This window comes from Pterocles gutturalis, unplaced genomic scaffold (assembly GCF_000699245.1).
Source record: "Pterocles gutturalis isolate BGI_N339 unplaced genomic scaffold, ASM69924v1 scaffold14514, whole genome shotgun sequence".
NCBI lineage: Eukaryota > Metazoa > Chordata > Aves > Pterocliformes > Pteroclidae > Pterocles > Pterocles gutturalis.
Window position 1 is genome coordinate 4,218 of NW_010135916.1, and position 18,479 is coordinate 22,696.

General features: G+C 38.4%; 1 protein-coding gene across 1 annotated transcript in view; it reads left to right on the plus strand.

Moving 5' to 3' along the window:
* Nucleotides 1-6,323: 6,323 nt before the first annotated feature.
* NAMPT (nicotinamide phosphoribosyltransferase) overlaps nucleotides 6,324-18,479 on the plus strand; it is a gene marked incomplete at its 5' end in the record, with an annotated part of 19,818 nt that continues 7,662 nt past the window's right edge. Inside the window, 7 exons of the mRNA XM_010082091.1 lie at nucleotides 6,324-6,480; nucleotides 7,785-7,888; nucleotides 11,729-11,857; nucleotides 12,337-12,495; nucleotides 12,844-12,980; nucleotides 14,997-15,222; nucleotides 16,528-16,647. Of these exons, the coding sequence (XP_010080393.1) occupies nucleotides 6,324-6,480; nucleotides 7,785-7,888; nucleotides 11,729-11,857; nucleotides 12,337-12,495; nucleotides 12,844-12,980; nucleotides 14,997-15,222; nucleotides 16,528-16,647 (1,032 nt within the window). The remainder of the gene's footprint in view (nucleotides 6,481-7,784; nucleotides 7,889-11,728; nucleotides 11,858-12,336; nucleotides 12,496-12,843; nucleotides 12,981-14,996; nucleotides 15,223-16,527; nucleotides 16,648-18,479) is intronic.

Sequence of the window (18,479 nt, forward strand, 5' to 3'; positions counted from 1 at the left end):
AAATTTTTGGTGGTAAAGAAATTGGCTGTAAAATGTTACCTTTTTGTTTTATTTTCGCTGAGCAATTTAGTTCTGGTGCTTACACTTGACCTTGTTTTTTAAATTAATGTGGACATGGCCACTTACTGCGTCTCTGCTGATAATGTGCAGCTTCTGTAGGAATTCAGTTGCTTGCATGTGCTCTCCTTCGTTTTCTTAGTACTGACTGATCTCTTAAAATTTTTTGCTCACCTCTGGTCCTCTTATTTTTCAATACACATATAAGAGATGATGGATGAACTAGAATACAGAGACATTGAAAGTGGTACAAGATCAGCTTTCAGTCATAACCTGCATGAGTTTATCCCTGTCATCTTATAAGAGCAGATATCTCCCAATATTCTCACTTCAGGTCTTAAATGTGATCTTAATCTGTGTTTGCTTCACTTATGCATTTTTTCATAAGGGTCTGGGGTCTCTCTAAGGCTACTTTCCTATGGCAATTTGAAGCTTATATATAACCAAAAGAGTACGATTGTACTTGATTAATTATTAGATTTTTTTTTTTTTTGGTACTTGCAGGTGTCTTTCACTTTACCTGCTACTGTTGGATGCCCTTTTTTTCTGACTTATTATAGATTGATTCTTCTGAGGTTTCCTTTTGTGTTCAAATAAAGCTTGTCATTTAACCACACTGACTTTTGTTTTGGTTTTCATTTGCACTTTTGTTTGTGGTGTGCATTCCTTTAGTGATTGCTTTGAAAACTACAAAAGCATCCTTGTTGAATGTAACTACTACTCAGGGTTGTGGTTTTTTTCCCTGAAGGGTGTCAGCAATGCCATACAACTGCTGTGGTTTATGTCTTGTCCGGGTGAGGTATATATGATAAAGCACTCCCTTTGTTCCAAAGCACTGGTCCGTCTCCTCACTGTCATTAACAATCTTGTTTTCCATATAGGTTATTGGCAACCTTTACTATTAGCCACTCCACTGGTTAAACCTCATACAGGTTCCACAACGTAATACCATAACTAATGGGGATTTTAGAGGTGCTTCGCAGAAGTCTCCCCAGTGTAAATGCCAGAAGCACCACTGCAGTAAAATCATCTAACTCCCAAAGTTGTATATGGGGGTGAGGATCCCCCAAATACGGCTCTTCCAGCATCAACAAGCCATTCTGACACTGCACCCCACAACCATACCCCTCATTTTTACTTGTCACACAAACCAGGCTGCAGTCCATGTTCAGCTTCTCTGGAAAGGGTACAACTCACTTCAATGTAGGAACAAGGCTTGTGGTGCTGTGACCAACCCATACCTTGGGTCCTAATCAGTTGCTGCAGACCTGAAGTGCCCCAGCTGAGTCACGCAGCTCCAAGCTTCCAGGGCCATGCTGCTTCTGGCTTATCTTCTACCTATCTGATTCTTCATGTTGCTGGCTGTACAGTGCCATGGGTTCAGTAGCTGGGTGGTTCTGTACCCATCTTGCACTCAAGATTTTTCAAAATAACGCCAGAAAGTTCCAATACCATCTTGGTTGAACTGGTCTCATAATTTGTAGAGTTAAGGTACAGGTGAGATCCTGCTGGCCAGGTATTTGGAGTTTTTTCTTCTTCACTGTAGGCAGGGCTTAGAAGCATCTTTGTGATGGCTCATGTTAGCACCCATCTGACCTAGCTGAGCACCAGGAATAAAGCACTAATGGAGAATTTGTCCATTCTGACTTCTCTACTCATGTCAGACCTGATTTTCTCATGTTTTCAAAAAGTTGAGTTATATAGACTTGAATAACTATTTAAAGTCATTCCATCGCAATCTCTTGTCCAACAAAGCTTGTAGATTATAAGATTATTTGGTTTTTATGCCAAAGGTTTTCTTATCTAGCCTACAAAAAATGCAGTCTTTACCTCAGTCCGCCCTGTTTTGTGATGAATACCTGTTAATTCCTTTTTCGTAAAATTTAACTCAATGTTTGGGGTGGTTTTTTGGGTGGCAATTTGCACTTATGGTTCTTCTCAAACGTCTGACTTGATTTAGTTAAGTACATGTAGTCCTTGTGGAGGTATTCTTTACTCAGAATATACCGTTATTTGGATTAAATTTAATAAGGAGCTATCACAACTGAAATAAAAGTGCTCTATTTCAGTCATAGTACATAACGTTGTAGATGGTTGTTCCAAGGCTTTTTGTCGTACTTTTTAAATGCAAAACCTAAACCACAGCCTTTGAACTAAATATCAAAAGGCCTTTGAAGATATTTTGGGGTTTTGTTTTCTTGTGAGGGTCTTGTAATCCCAGTAGGGGCTTTTGTTTGGTTTTTGTGGTAGGTTGTGTTGTTGTTGTTGTTTGATGGTATGGTTTTTTTTTCTGTAGGGAAGGGGTTTCCTACTGGCTTTATAGTCACTCCTTGTGAAGAGCCTGTCTGTACAAGTTTTGCTTCTGTCATTCCCTAACTGAAAGCATAGATTTATCAATACTGTCTTGATCTGTAAGTCACATAAAATACATTTCAAATATGGTATGTTGTCACTGATTGTTCTTTCCACTCTTCTTTGGAATACCAAAAGATGCAGAACTTCATCTGACAACAAGGAAAGTTCAGGCATTTTTTGAAGCATAGTTTTCATTGTCCAAGTGCGTTGTCCTTGGGTTTTTTTGGTTGGTTGGCTTGTTTTTCAGTGGCATTCTTTGTGTTTTTGTGAACTATTCCTGTTCCCTGCAGCTTTACTGTTTTTCAGATTTTTATTTTTTTTTTAGCCACCAGGCATTTCACTACATACCAAACTTCGCTATGGTGGGTGGCTATTATTTCTCCGTGTCCTAGTAGTCTAGCTAATGGTCAGAGCTGCCCTGATGTTTTGTGGGCAGATGTTCCTGCTAGGTCTGGTGCCCTCCCTGCCTAAGAGCCTGGAAGCAAAACAGATGGCCAGATAAGTGAACTGGGGACATCGGTCTTGTGCTTAACTCCTCACGTACCTATACAGCATGCCTGGAGTAAGCACCAGTTGGGAAGTGTGGTACTTTAAGATTGTGATTGTATCTTTGAATACTGAGTAGTCTGTGAGAAGCCTTGCGGACAGCCAAAGGGTGTTTCAGCTTTATAAATAAAACTAACAGTATTGTGGAATGTCAAAGGAAGCACAAGTTATTTAAAAGTACGGATGTAAATATTGCTTAGATGTAAATATCTTAATTGCCAGGGTTGTGTATTTTTCATTGTTAAAATAGATTCTGATGGGTGAAGAATATAATTGAATCTTACACATGTAACTGATGTAAAATCAGCTCATTATCTCTTTCAAGCACTTGAAGCAATTTAATTGATAAATTGACACTTCTATCATATACAAAATTTTTGTTTATGTTTGAATACCTAGAAATAAATGTTTTCTGGACACTATCTGGTATATATTTTCAGGCTAAGATCTAATCTAACATCAGAAAAATTAGCTAAACCTGTGATTTGATGTTGGATGAACTTGAGTGGGTTTTTTTGGGGGGTTGAAACTGTCAGCAAGGTAGTCTGGAGGAGCTGTTTCCCCAGGTATGCTAGATAAAGGATAAATCTGGCTGCTAGCATTCCAGCCTGATTTCAGCCCTCAGGTTCTGATTTGCAGCCAGAGCACCCTGTTTTGTGATCATGCTTCAAAGCAGAGCTAGAATGGGAGGTCCCTAAAAACCCCTGTATTTAAATGCAATAGGAAAATGTTGCACCAACTCAATGTGTGCTCTGTACACCTTAAGAGAGGAGTATTTAGCTGGAGGAGATGTCTTTGAACTACAAAAGTCAAATATTTTTTTAAAGACGGTAGCCAAAGATCACACAAATTTTCCTTATAATATAGGTGTTGGCTTCAGCAACCTGCCCATAGTTGTTAAGTTGCATAACTAAACTTCTTTAAAGAAACCTGAGTAGCCAGCCTCATGCAGATGTAGTTTTCTTTGTTTTGCTTGAACTGTGGTGGCAAGAACAGCAACGGTACATTGGTTTGTTCTAGAACTTGTCACAAGGAATTCAGATACTGGTTTGGGGAATTGTTCCTGATACGTACATTTGAGGCTGGTGGGCTCCATGTTGAGTGCTTACTCTGAAATCGTGAAGCTGTAGCATGCCGATAGGATGAAGAACGGAAGTAAAGTCAGAGTTCCCAGGTGATATGGTCACATCATAAAAAAGCACCAACTTCAAGTCCAGTCCTACTTGTAAAAAAGAGCAAAAATTTTCATACAGTTGCTGTAACTGAAGTGGCAACAGTGCGAAGCAAGGAGTTTCTACTCTCTGTGCCTTACAGTGAATTAACCTTCTAATGATTTGTTACATGCTCTTTTTTTCGGAATCTGTTTGTAAGAGGGTTGTGCGTGTTCATACTCCCATTAGTTAGAAGGACATGTCGAACAGTGTACTTTTGACTGCTCCACAGTAAGGGACAGGGGGGTGAGGGGGTGGAGAAAGGGGTGTGTGTGTGTTGTGTTTTGTTTGTTTGGGATTTTTTTCCTTTAAACATGATGATATCCTGAAGAGAGTCTTCTGTGAGCTGGCAGTGTGATTTACTTTTTTGGAAGTTCTGCACAGAACCAGAAAAGGACATGTTCTGATTTGTGGAGTGAGACATTTCTTAATAGCTAGAACTAAATCTAAAAGCCAGGTTTTGTCTTTGGGTCTAACATTGCTACTCTTAAGCATTCTACTTTTGAGTGGCTGTGGAATTGGAACAGAATAAGTTTGTGCTCCATTAAATGTCTGCGTTGCAGTGCTTTGTTTGAAGTAAAGGCAGAAAACTTGCAATGACAGGGTTGGGTTTTACTTGATTGGCCTTGAAAACTTCATACAAGTATAGATAATGGAAAGATCTGAAAATTGGCCTTTTTTGTTATTTGAATGTTTCCTTGCAGCATTGGAAACACAACCATAACAGCATTGTACTGGTATAGGAGAACCAAGAAATACAGTTGAGTGGTCTAGTTCTTCGTCCCAACTGAGTGAAATACTAAATATAAACAGCATTTGAGAGAAAAAAGAAAACTGCATTTTTAAAATCCTTTAATATACAGTCTTAGCAATATAGGTAGCCTTCAAATATTTTATGTTGGAAGTGTCTGAAGTACATTTAAAACATCAGAACAATAAGGAAGAAGTGGTAAAACTATCCCTTTCTGATTCCTTGTGATACTAGGAACAAAGATTTTTTTAAGGTGATTTGGAGTAAGAAGTAATAGTGAGAAGCTTATAATGAACTCATGCTCTAACCTATAATTCTGGGGTTTTTGAGAAAAAATCAGACACGACACTCACAGGTTTTTGAGTTTTGTTCTGATGTGTGATGGTGCTTTACTTGGCCATAGGAACAGTCTTCCCTTATGGAATGTATAGATTTGTTCACAGACTTTTCTTCTCATCATAATTTAAGAAAACTTGTTATAGCTTCACCTTTGGGAATGACTTAAGCTGATTTATGTATCCTTTAATTTCAACATGGATAGTATGAAATTTATGTCATGGTATATTCTTTTTGTTTAATATGGAATGATGGATTTTGCATGGAACTTTCTTTTTACACATTAGGAGATAAAATTTTGCAAGTTTAAATTGTTTAGAGTGTACTTGTTTCAAATGACACGTTACTCAAAGGAAGCTTCTGGGTAGCTTTACTATCAATAGCTAAAAAAAAAGTCCATCTAGCAGACTTCGTGGGGAGGTACAAACCTCAGGTAGATTTTATCAGCGTTACTGACAGTAACAGGTTCGTAAGCTGGCTTTGACATAGTTAGGGTTTGAGGAAACCCACTCTACTCATGGTGAATGAGACGCTTCGGTAAAGGCCATTGTCAGTGCCTTCCTGAGTCTGGATGGCTTTTATTTGAATGACGTGATTATAGCCTTCAAAATTTCAATCAAGTACAAGCAGGTACCTCCAATTTGGTAGTGGCAGGCAACTTTGTGCTTCCTGTAGCTATTGGGCTTGGCCAAAGTGCAGGAGGGTGAAAACTGACCCGGCATGTTGGTGCTCTGTGCTGCTCCTAAAATCCTAGCTTGGTGTCTTTCCACGTTAATAAAAGCAAAGTCATCAGGGAAGTGGAAGAGCTGACCATGAAGGTTACTCCAGGGGGAAAGGCTTGACACAGAAGCAAAGAATAAGATAGGAAGGACAGTCTTTTGAACTGAGAATTGAAGATGGCTAGAAAAGGCAAAATCCCCTAAATAATTACTGTGTAGAATGTGAATGGATGAATTATAGTAGTCCAGAAGAGCTGGGGTCACTCTCAGCTTTAACATACAACTATTATTTCTCTTGTGCTTTTGTAGTGATGATTTGAGCTCTTACTGAAGTTTTTCTTAATGTAGGTTACACACTACAAGCAATATCCACCTAATACAAGCAAAGTATATTCCTACTTTGAATGTCGTGAAAAGAAGACTGAAAATTCCAAATTAAGGAAAGTGAAATATGAAGAAACAGTTTTTTATGGTTTGCAGTACATTCTGAATAAATACTTAAAAGGTAACTGTCTCAAATTCCAGTAAAACTTTGCCTGTAAATAAAGATCTTAAATTTTCTCAAGCCTTGCTGGAGTCTTATAGTTGAAACAATTCCAGGTTATCTTGGTACAGTGTAGGTAGTGACATGCATAAGATCTTATGTGATTCCGAAAATGAGATGTCCACCCTTAGAGAGTGGTGTTGACTTCTTAATTCAGACACCTCTTTACTATGTTTATTTATGCCAATGGTTTATTAAAAATGAAGAGGTGTTCGTATCCCAACTTCAGTGGGCTAAATTAAAATGAATGGGAATAGAACACAGCGGTGCATGGAATCACAAGAATATAGGAGATTCAAGGGAAAGTACATTTTGCATTTTGAACATAACTTTAGCCTGTATTTTCTGATTTATTTACTGTGTAAACCAATAATGGTTTTAATTTAAATTTCAGTTGCCAGTCAGCTGAGATCACTGAATAGGGAGGCTACATCTGAAAGTGTTTTCAATTCAATATTGGCAATCTTAAAAGTAACATCTGGATGTTCCTTGGTGCCGTTTAAGATTTTGTTTGGTTTTTTGCATGATATGCAAATATCACCTGTTCTGACCTGAACGCAAGTTGCCTTCTGCCAAGCTTTAGAAGGAAAACTTCGGTCATACGGCTTGTGTATGTTTGTCTTGATCCAGAATCCATAAATATTTCTGCCAATTCCACCAAATATTGGAATTCAGCTATAAGCAGAATACTTGATAATCCTGTTTCTTTTCTCTTTAGCTGTCTGAGGATTGCTCTCTAACATTTCTAGTAGGTGATTGTTCCTACAACAGTAGCGATGCTTATTGAAATCATGTGGTTAGTGTGTCAGTTCCTATCACAAGCTGGTCAATCAAAGACTGGTCATAAGGTCTCTCCATGGCGATTCTCCCTAGAGCAGCATAGCTTAACCCTTGTGCTGGTCTGGTTATATCTTGTTTCATGTGCCAACTTGCACAATCATCACATTCGTCTGGGAAAAGCACTGCTACTAAAACTCTTGACAGGTTTTTGACCATCATAAAAGAGTAATAATCTCAAATTGTTCCTGAGTCACCTGCAAACCACAAGTGTATTTTATCTTGTTGGTTTCTTGAGCATCCTAAAATATATAATACGTGAAAGTAAAATTTGGTTTTAACATAGCTAGTATAGTGCATTTGATATGTTCTCCCTGTCTTTGTTGGAGGCAATGTGACTTTTCTGTGTCTGAATCTTTTTGTTATTTATGTTATAAATTGATGAATATCATAAGTTTCTAAGCTTTCATCTGTTTCTGAAACCACAGGTAAAGTGGTGACCAAAGAGAAAATCAAGGAAGCCAAAGAAGTATATAGGGAGCATTTTCAAGATGATGTCTTCAATGAAAAGGGATGGAACTATATTCTGGAGGTAAAATTTATGAAAATAGTATGAGATCATCATGAAGGATTTATGAATCAACTATAGAATAAATACAGCAGTCTCTCCTTTTAACCATGATAGTAAAGACTGGGTAAATTTAGATTTTTGTGTTTAATGTACAGGGAGTAGCAGCTGTCAAAGAATAATAATATAATTGTAATTCCTTAGAGAAAAGTAATTTTCATCCTTTCAGATGCCAAATATGGCTTTGCAGGTAATAAGAATTTATGGCTGCCGTCAGCCAGCTAGTGTAAGTGGAGGCTTGTTGGCAAGTCTCCAGGTGGAAAATAGTGCTTAGTGGTTGCTTGCATCATTTATATTGTTTTCTGTAACTAATTATATCCATTTTTATTCTAATACAGAAAGCATTTGTGGTGGGTTGACCCTGTCTGGATGCCAGGTGCCCACCAAAGCTGCTCTGTCTCTCCTCCTCCTCAGCTGGACAGGGGAGAGAAAATAAAATGAAAGGCTCATGGGTTGAGACGAGGACAGGGAGGGATCACTCACCAATTACCATCATGGGCAAAACAGACTCGACTGGAGGAAATTAATTTACTTATTACCAATCAAATCAGAGTAGGGTAATGAGCAATAAAACCAAACCCCCCACCCTTCCCTTCTTCCCGGGCTCAGCTTCGCTCCCAATTTTCTCTACCTCCTCCCTGCCCAGCAGCACAAGGGGACGGGGAATGGGGGTTACAGTCAGTTCATCACAGGTTGTTTCTGCTGCTCCTTCCTCCTCAAGGGGAGGACTCCTCACACTCTTCCCCTGCTCCCGCGTGGGGTCCCTCCTACAGGAGATGACTGCTCCATGAACTGCTCCAGCGTGAGTCCTTCCCACGTGCTGCAGCTTTTCATGAACTGCTCCAGCACGGGTCCCTTGCAGGGTGCAGTCCTTCAGGCACAGACTGCTCCAGCACAGGTCCCCCACAGGCTCACAAGTCCTGCCAGCAAACCTGCTCCAGCCTGGGCTCCTCTGTCCATGTCCTGCTCCAGCACTGGCTTCCTATGGGGTCACAACCTCGTTCAGGCACAGCCACCTGGTCTGGCATGGGGTCCTCACCAAGCTGCAGGTGGATCTCTGCTCCGGCACCTGGAGCACCTCCTGTCCCTCCTACACGGACCTTGGTGTCTGCAGAGTTGTTTCCCTCACATATTCTCACTCCTCTCTCTGGCTGCTGTTGCACTGCAGGTTTTTTTTTCCCTTCTTAAATGTTATCCCAGAGGCACTACCACTGTCACTGGTGGGCTCGGCCTTGGCCAGTGGTGGGTCTGTCGTGTAGCCGGCTGGCATTGGCTCTATTGGACAAGGGGGAAGCTTCTGGCATCTCAGAGAAGCCATGCCTGTACCACCCGCTCCACTACTACCAAAACCTTGCCACGCAAACCCAATACAGCATTACATGTATGTGTGAATAGTTGTAAAAAATATATGTTCTGTTCAATTGTTTCCTAAATTTTTCAGAGATTTGAACTTCATTTGAACTTTATTATGAAATACAAGGCTTGAGTACTTCTGACACACAAATCCTTCCAAATTAAGTCTTTCCACAATTATCGTTTTCCCTTTTGTTTAAAAAGGTGTCAGTCTTCAAGTAATTTGCAAACATCTTATCTCTGTAAAAGCATCAGATTCAGACTAATAGTGTTCATCAGAGCTGTTTTAATCTCTGCAGATTAGTTAAATGCTAAGTTTCATTGTGGGTTCTTAGTGAATGGATATTTTTGGTATTTGAAAACACAATTTTTAGTTCTTTGCGTTTATTTTCCCCTGGATACTCTGACTGTATGTATTTTATGGTGACATCTGTCTGTGAATATGTATCTGGATGTCATGTTGCAACCAGGGTGGACCACAAGGTGTGCAAGAGAAAAATGAATTTCAACTAAGTGTTTCAAATGGCAGTAAGGGAAATAAAACCACAGTTTTCTAAGAGGGAGTTAGAGAGGTTTGTAGAGGACTTGCATGAATTTCAAATAACTACAGATGTGAATGCAATCCATATTTGTGTTTAAGCTATATTATACATTGTGAAGTGCTCTCATCTGTATTCAAAGTAATCTTGATCCTTCTTTGGCTAAACGGAATTAATAAGTTTTTAATGCTGAATGTCTGTCCACACTGAGTTTTAACGTGGTGTTACTAATTCCATTCAACTTTTGGTTTGGTCAAAAGAAGCCTTCCTGCATACCCCCCATATATGTTGCTTATTCTTTTGTCAGATTTTCATGTTTAAATTGTGTGTGTGTATATATATATATATATAAAAACAAATATGATTTCCACTTTTTGATATTAGATGCTGATGGCTTTCAAGCTGGAAGTGTATGTACCCTTTGGGACTTTGCCCTTCTATGCACACAGAGACCCTGCTTCTGCTCACTGAATTCCTGTATATATTCACATACCTGCCCCTGTTTGCTCTTTGGCTCTGTTATCTAATGTGTAGTGTTAGGTACAGTGGAGGGAGCAATGGCTCTATGAGTGAAGTGCCACAATGAATTTTAAAAGTACGCACATGAATTTGTACCGGGAGTAAAGAATGAGTAAATAGTGGTAGGGTGAAGGGGTGGGAGAGGGGAAGGGACTGCCCGGAGAACAAGGGGATGGTGTGAAGTCTGGAAGTTGGCAGGAATTGATGATTCGTGACAGAGCTGTAAGCCCTGAATTGTACAAGTTAATTCTACCTAAAAGTTTTGAAAAGGGCTGTAATATAGTGCTAGGGCATGACCATATTGTGGTTTTTTGTGGACAAAATCAACACCTATAGCAACTTTGAAATGTTTTGGTTTTTTTCACTTAACTATACTTTATTGAATCATTAATAAATTATTTTGAACCTTTTTGAAGGCTTCATTGTCCTTTCTTAATCCAGAACAGACATCTCCAAGCCTGACAACTAAACCCTGTGTGGTATATAAACACAATTTGCTTCAGCATGTTACGTTTTCAAAGAAACTTTTAAACTCTAGTGTAGAAGAAAATTCTCATGTCTTTTAGGCACTGGAGAATAAGTTTTGATGCTAGTTATTAATCTGTGTAATTTATCTGAATTTATGCAATTTTTGTTGCCTTTAAAGAATATCTCATTAGAAGCTTTCTGTCAAAAAATATTAATATACAAAATACTTTAAGTCTTACAGTTTAGCTTGCAAAGACCTTTCAGAAATTTACCATTACTCTTTCAGAGTTGCTGTTTGCAACTTACTCTTTTTCAAAAGGCACATTATTTCAGACAATATTTAGTCCTTCAGGGATGAAAGATGGAATTTGGCAAAAGAACAACATTTCAATATTAGTTTTCATGTCTAGTGAATAATTGAGATGATAAAATAGTCTTTAAAATAGATACTAAATGGATCCTGCGCTAATAAATTAACAAAGCACATATCTGTACTAAGCAAAACTAGAGATTTTTTGAATGCCTAGATAAACTTTCTTTTTTCGCATACTTCATGTTAAAGCACTGAAGAAATCTGAGTAGCAAATATTTCTGTTCTGTAGGTAGAACTTATGTATTTTTATATAACATTTAAGCCTTCCTGACTCAGTTTGCACAAGGAATACAACTGATAACCATCATTTGGTTTGATCATAGGTTATGGGATTTTCCTCCTTTTTTGATAAATGTGGATTTGTTTGTTTGTTTGGTCTGGTGGCTGTGCAAACAAACCGAACTGTTTTTTAGGGTTGAAAGCAATGGAGAAAAAAGCCTTATCAATAAACTCATAGAATCATAGCCTGACTTATATCCATTGCAGTCAAATCAAAGAGAGGTAGGTCCTAAACTTGCCTGTTGTCTAACAAGATTACTGTTTCTTATACAGAAATATGATGGCCATCTTCCTATAGAAATAAAGGCTGTTCCTGAGGGCTCTGTAATTCCCAGAGGAAATGTTCTTTTCACAGTAGAAAACACAGATCCAGAGTGCTACTGGCTCACAAATTGGATTGAGGTCAGTTTTGGAAAGTTAAAGTGTTTTTTCTAAGTAAATATTAATGCACTTAAATTAAAGGCTGAATCCCTCATTGGTTTAAGGGCAATCTCTGGCAGCTTTCATTTTCTGCTTTAAGCAAGCCTGGATTCTATTTTTAGTGCTCTCACACAGACCTCTTCCCCCTACCTGGCAAGAGATTGTAATAATTTTACGGCAAATTCACAGCAATACTTGTATCCACAAGGAAAGGTGGATGGGGGGAATTGTGCCTGTAGCTTGGGAGTGGTAACTCCTGAGATGGTCAATACCTGGCCTGCCGTATTAAGGTATTATGAAGGTTAATTACTTTAGTGCTAAAGCAAAGTGTTGAAAGCATCAGTACTTTCTGAATGGACAATGAAAATAAATAGACCTTTTTGTGCCTTATTAAATGCCAAGTGGGGATTTTTAAGTCCTAAGCAAACATACACCTAACAATGTGATGGGTTTTATTTTAGACTATTCTTGTGCAGTCATGGTATCCAATCACAGTGGCTACAAACTCTAGAGAGCAGAAAAAGATTTTGGCCAAATACTTGCTGGAGACTTCTGGCAGCTTAGAAGGACTGGAGTATAAACTGCATGACTTTGGCTACAGAGGAGTTTCTTCACAAGAGGTAATACTACTTGTCTTAACAATTTGAGAAGTCTAATTGTTCTTAACTCTAAAGGATTGTAGCATGTATCTCTTAACAATCGTGTTCAGAGTGAAATTGTGAATGCCTAGAGCACTGTGTTTGGATCTGCTGTGGAGGCGGGGGAGATCAGGGGAAGCGGGTATGTGTCTGAACTGTGAGCACTAGGCTGGGAGAGCTTTTTTCTATACGGGAGTTGTCTTCCTGTGTAAATGCATAAAGAGGGTATTGGTGAAACAGGAACCGAATCGGAGTTTTGCTGTTACAAACTAGTGCTGGGTTTTAGGCTTCTGTAGTTGGTGTGGCAGCTGAAAGTTGGGTCTTTTTCAGACTGCAGGAATAGGAGCTTCAGCTCATTTGGTGAACTTCAAAGGAACAGACACTGTAGCAGGAATTGCATTAATTAAAAAGTACTATGGTACAAAAGATCCGGTTCCAGGATATTCTGTTCCAGCTGCTGAACACAGGTAAGATACTGAGCTATTAAAGCCTTTTTAAAAGTACCTTAGCAAAATGTAATTTTTATTATCCATCTTTGTATCCAGAAATAGTGAGCTGTTTCACTTACCTCATACAGTGTTAGCCATGATTGATGTGCCTGTTGAGGCTGAAGTTCAATGCTGACGCCCCTCTATGTTCTAGGGGTGCAACAGGGCAATGATTATTCTTAAGTATAAATGTGTTTTAATGTCTTTAACATTCTTATCAGCATCAAAGTAAATTTGGAATAGACTTGAAGGCTTACAGGTAAAAGTATATATTGAGGATTCATGTTATGAAGTTTAAATTTTGTTTTAAACATAAAATCATAAAATGAAAACCCATGTAAGTTGTAATTCTGGACTTTCCCAGATCATGTTCTCCCTCCAGAAGAGGCAGTTGCTCTACAGCTTCCCATCAGCGTAACTAATTCAGCCAATGGTGAATCCTTATGTCTCACTAAGAACTGTTAATGCCTTTTTGAGAGTACGGAACAGGTCTCAAACAGGCATTTGAGGTTAAGAGGTCTTATTTTTTTATATCTGAATCCTGTATGAAGTCAGGAGTGAATACAAATCCTTGAATTTCACTTGTATGTCCGCCTACTGAAATAATCAGAATATAAAGGGAGGGACAGTTGCTTTGTTCTTATAGAGTACAAAATCTAGTGCTTTTGAATAGTGAATCTTTTCACTTAGAATTGCAAGACAGATGATGTTAGGGCTTACATGAATAGTCCTAACAGGGTGGTGATGATCTTTGAATGAACACAGTTTCATATTACTTTCTGGACCATTGCTGTAGTGTTGTTCTAGAACCCCTGCTTGATCAGTAGAAGTGACAATTTTTTTCTGAAATGTCTTCTCTTAGCTTACCGTAATACTGCAGTTAAATCCAAAAATGACGGCCCAAGCAACTAAAAAATTCTTTTAATGAAAGCAAACACATGGAGTCAAAGAACAAGTCAGCGTCTTTTGCACAGTGTATTGAAGTGGTGGTATGGGAGCAGACAGCTTAAACTGTCCTAGTTAAAGTTTGCATTGCCAAATGCAGACTGCAGTCACCCTTTCCAAATTAATACATGAAAAGTGTCTCGTGCAAAAGACTCAAATTTTTCCAGAATGGTTGAATTGTTCCACAACCTCCAATGTGAGGTTGTGTTGTAAGCGTGGTGCTTGCCTCTGGCATGCAGCCAGGGTCGTTCCTTGGACTGCCCCAACCTCTTTGAAACAAATTTTGTTTTGTTTCTTCACTAATGTAATCTGGGGCTTATCCACACAGAAGTTAATGCTGGCATTTTATGGTAAAAATTAAATGCCCACTAGCTCTTACTGCACACCTGTTCTTTGCGTGAGAGATTTTTAGGTGTTCACGCACAAGTTACTGAAGTCATTTACGTCAGCTGGTCTGTGACAGCAACATACAGACAGCCACTGCAGACCAACTGGCATTCAGTGACTTATTACCTCTCTTAGCAACTCTGTTTTATGTGCTTGCCTGTACCCTTGTATCAAGGGTAATGCCCTGAGGCTCCTCTAGAGGAATGTTTGTATGAGTAAGCATAATGGTTTTAAATCACCATTAAAAAAAAAATAATTGTGTTTTCTTCTAAGATTTTTCTAACATGTGCTGCTAGTTCTCTACTTCTCATTTTGTAGTGTGAAGTTGCCAGAGTAGATGTTTTGTTTTTCTGTCTGTAGTTCCCTCTCTGAATTTCAGATCTAAAAGCGAAACAATCTCACAAATATTAAATAAATAAATAAAATCACGTTTGTATGTGAAAGAAGCTTAATGTGTCAACTGTTTGTCCGAGTTTCCAAAGATGAATCCAGGGTGCTTTTTATTCAGTAGTAGTATGTTTACTATCCATGCAACACAGAGCTGATAAGCACAGAATTTATTTTATTTTATTGCCTACTGTTATCTTGAGCTGTTACTGGTGGGAAATATTAATTAATATATTAATGCTGCTCTAATGTGGATTTTTTCAATTGACTTTACAGTACCATAACAGCTTGGGGGAAAGATCATGAAAAAGATGCTTTTGAACACATAGTGACACAGTTTTCTTCAGTGCCTGTATCTGTGGTTAGTGACAGCTACGACATTTACAATGCTTGTGAAAAAATATGGGGTGATGACTTAAGGCATATAATTGAAGCGCGAAGTCCAGAGGCACCACTTATTATTAGACCAGATTCTGGGAATCCTCTTGACACTGTGTTAAAGGTAATCCTTTCTTGAAGTCATTTGTATACAAGATTGACAAGGGCGATTGTTTGCTTTGTAATGACAAACCATAACACCAGCTAACAAACATAGGAAACATGGATGATTTGGACCTCAGAAGAATGTAAACGTTCACCTCATCTCAGTATAGATATGGAAACTTTTACAGTCTGAATAGTTTAATCTTTTTCATCAAACCCATTCTTGCATACTATTCTTGAAGCTTTTACAGCAGGTACCAGTTTTGCTGGTCTAATGATGTTGGAATGGCTCTAGAAAGAGAGGTCTTTCATCACTTAATAACAAATAAAATGGGAAGCGACTTGAGCATTAATAAATGCCAGGCCAATAAGACATCTTACCACCAAGTTCAGATATCTTGATCATAGAATCACAGAATGGTTTGGGTTGGAAAGGACCTTAAAGATCATTGAGTTCCAGCCCCCCTGCCATGGGCAGGGACACCCTCCACTAGACCAGGTTGCTCAAAGCCTCATCCAGCCTGGCCTTGAACACCTCCAGGGATGAGGCATGTCCTGTATGAACATAATTCACCGTTCTATGCTACAAATACAAGTTTATCACTCTTCTCCCTTTTGTAAGACGTGCATTTGAGTCAGTGGCACGTGACCTCCAAGTTGAAAAATGTTTCTTGCCTTGTAGGTTTTTAGAGAATAAGATGATTGTTGCAGTTCTATAATAAAAGCTGTTGATACCTCTGAATTGGAGTCGCTGTCAGCACTGTTTTAATGAGAAAGTAGTGGAGACTTTAATTATGTTGATACTCTGTCAAATTGGATCCATACAGCTTTAACACTTTTTTTTTTCCTTTGGGACAAGTGACATATCACAAATAGGAACTTTGAATAATCTTTATCAGAGCTGATAAGAAAAACTTCTGTCTGAAGTGTTTCACTTTAATTATTGGTGGCTAACAAAATCACAGAAAACTGAAAGCCTCATCTTAAGGGAGGTCAAAAGAAGAGCAGAATCTTCAGCTGACAGATTTAATAGCAAATACTTGTAGCAACGAACGAGAAAGGAGGGAAGCGTGGTTGTGATTAGTGCTTGGGTACAAGTTCATGAAGGCCATATGGTCTGTGACTGCTTTAATCTAATGGCTTCCACCACAATGGCTGGCATGCCTTTTGTTTGTGTGCCTATGTGGATAGATTTAGAGCAGGATGTGTAGGTATATTTATGGATTTTTTTTTTTCAGGGAATGAAATGTGGAAATTGTATTTCTTTGTTGGAACAGAAAGTTTTTATTTTTATTTTGAACTGTCTCGCATCTCTTTTCAATAGGTCTTAGAGATCTTAGGAAAGAAGTTTCCCATTACAGAGAACTCAAAAGGCTACAAGTTGCTGCCACCGTATCTCAGAGTTATTCAAGGAGATGGTGTGGATATCAACACATTGCAAGAGGTAGGAGATCCTGTTCGGGTGTCTGGGTGACACTGGCAATATTGATATTTAATCTGGACTCTGTTATGACTAGTCAGATGTTGCAGCTTCTTTGCTGACCCCACCCTGCCCTTCATTCCAGACACTGGCAGTGACATCTTAATGTGTAGAACAAATTCATTAAAACTCCACAGGGAATTATTAACATGCATTAAAAAATAAAAAAAGGCATTTCCTAATTCCCCTGTTGTAACCCTTGTCCTCCCACTGTCTCTGCTTTTGTTTGCTTTCATCGTGCTTGTCAAGCCTAAGTTAGGTCAAAATCTGTCCGTGTTTGGTCCTTTCATTGATATCTAAGGCACACTGCATGATTGCTGTGCTATAGCAATAGTAGTAATTAACTAGTTTGGCTCATTAGTTATGTACCATCTGAAGTGTGCTTGCACTCAAATCTTGAAGGTGTAGTTTTGAAAGAGAGTTTTCAAAAACAAAGGTACAGGAGGTGAGTTCATTGATTTGGCAGCTAGTGGAATAAGGATTGTTGAAAGCCCGGAAAATATGTATAACAGATTAGTCTGTAGTCTGAGTCAAAAGTACAATTTCATCAAGACAAAAATTGTTTATTTATTAAATGCTGCATGCTTGAAACTAGTTATAAATTCACCACTATTGACTAGATGGCAATACTAGGTAGTGTAATGTGGTTACAAAGGTATAGATTGCAGTAACTACAGATTATGAGGTGCATATAAAAGGAGGAGGACCTGACTTTATCGTGTTTGTCCTGGATCTTCAGCTGTATTAGAGTTCAAAATCAGAAATAAGTTGGATAAATTTAAGATTAACTTTATTTTATTGACCCTTATCTTAGCATTCTAGATTGGCACATCTTTAGAATCTTCTTAACAAAGTCGACCTTTGCTGCTTCTTAGAATTAGGAGTAAGAAAGACATCAGGCTTGGTTTTTAGCTAGTCTGAAATTATCTGTGTGTCTAACATGGGCACATGAACCTCAATGACAGAACTCAAATTTGTCTCTCAGATCCTTAGAGAGCAGTTAATATTGAGATTGTTACCTGATATGCCTAGTGTAGTGCAGTCATGCATTACAGTTTTGCTCTTCCTCCAATAGCCATTAAAGCACATTTTATTTTACTTAAATTTTTTGTCCCGTGTGGCTTTTTGAGAATATACAACTGTGTTAATGTGCTTAACAGGACATAAGAATGAGGGGTTAATAGTTGGAAAGAAAGTCTTGCCATTAGATACTGGGAGACAGACTCTCTCTCTGTCTTTTTTTTTTTTTTAAATAAACTTCTTTTTGTTCTCAACAACTATTTAACAGGATTGATGCCTGTTGTGGCATCAGGGAAAGTACGTTGTGGTTGAGATTTTCATGAGTCAGGATAGGAAAGAAACTGGACTATTAATTCTTTCTTGTAAGGAACTCACAGGTTGCTTACTGTAAGTTACTCTAGCAAAATTCAAGGATGCTTATATAGCATTGATTGTAATCAAAATATTAAAACTAATATTTCAAATATTTATATTAGAAGAAGAAATGCACTGCTCTCCAAGTTCTATATCGAGCAGGAAAAAAAATTCCAGTAGCTAATGGGAGAGTATAAGAGGCAGAAGGAGCAATTCTTTGTTCAGATGATCTGCCTGTTTACATATTTTCCTCATCAAACTGTAACTGCTTATGAGGAAAATTCTACCTGTAATATGTAGTAGAAGGGAGTTTAAGATCCAGTTCCACAAGAGGTACGTAGCAGACAAACTCACTGCTGCTTAGTGGCCACCTTCTCATCTCTTCCTGACTCTAATCTTTTTGCACACCTCGTGGCAGCTTT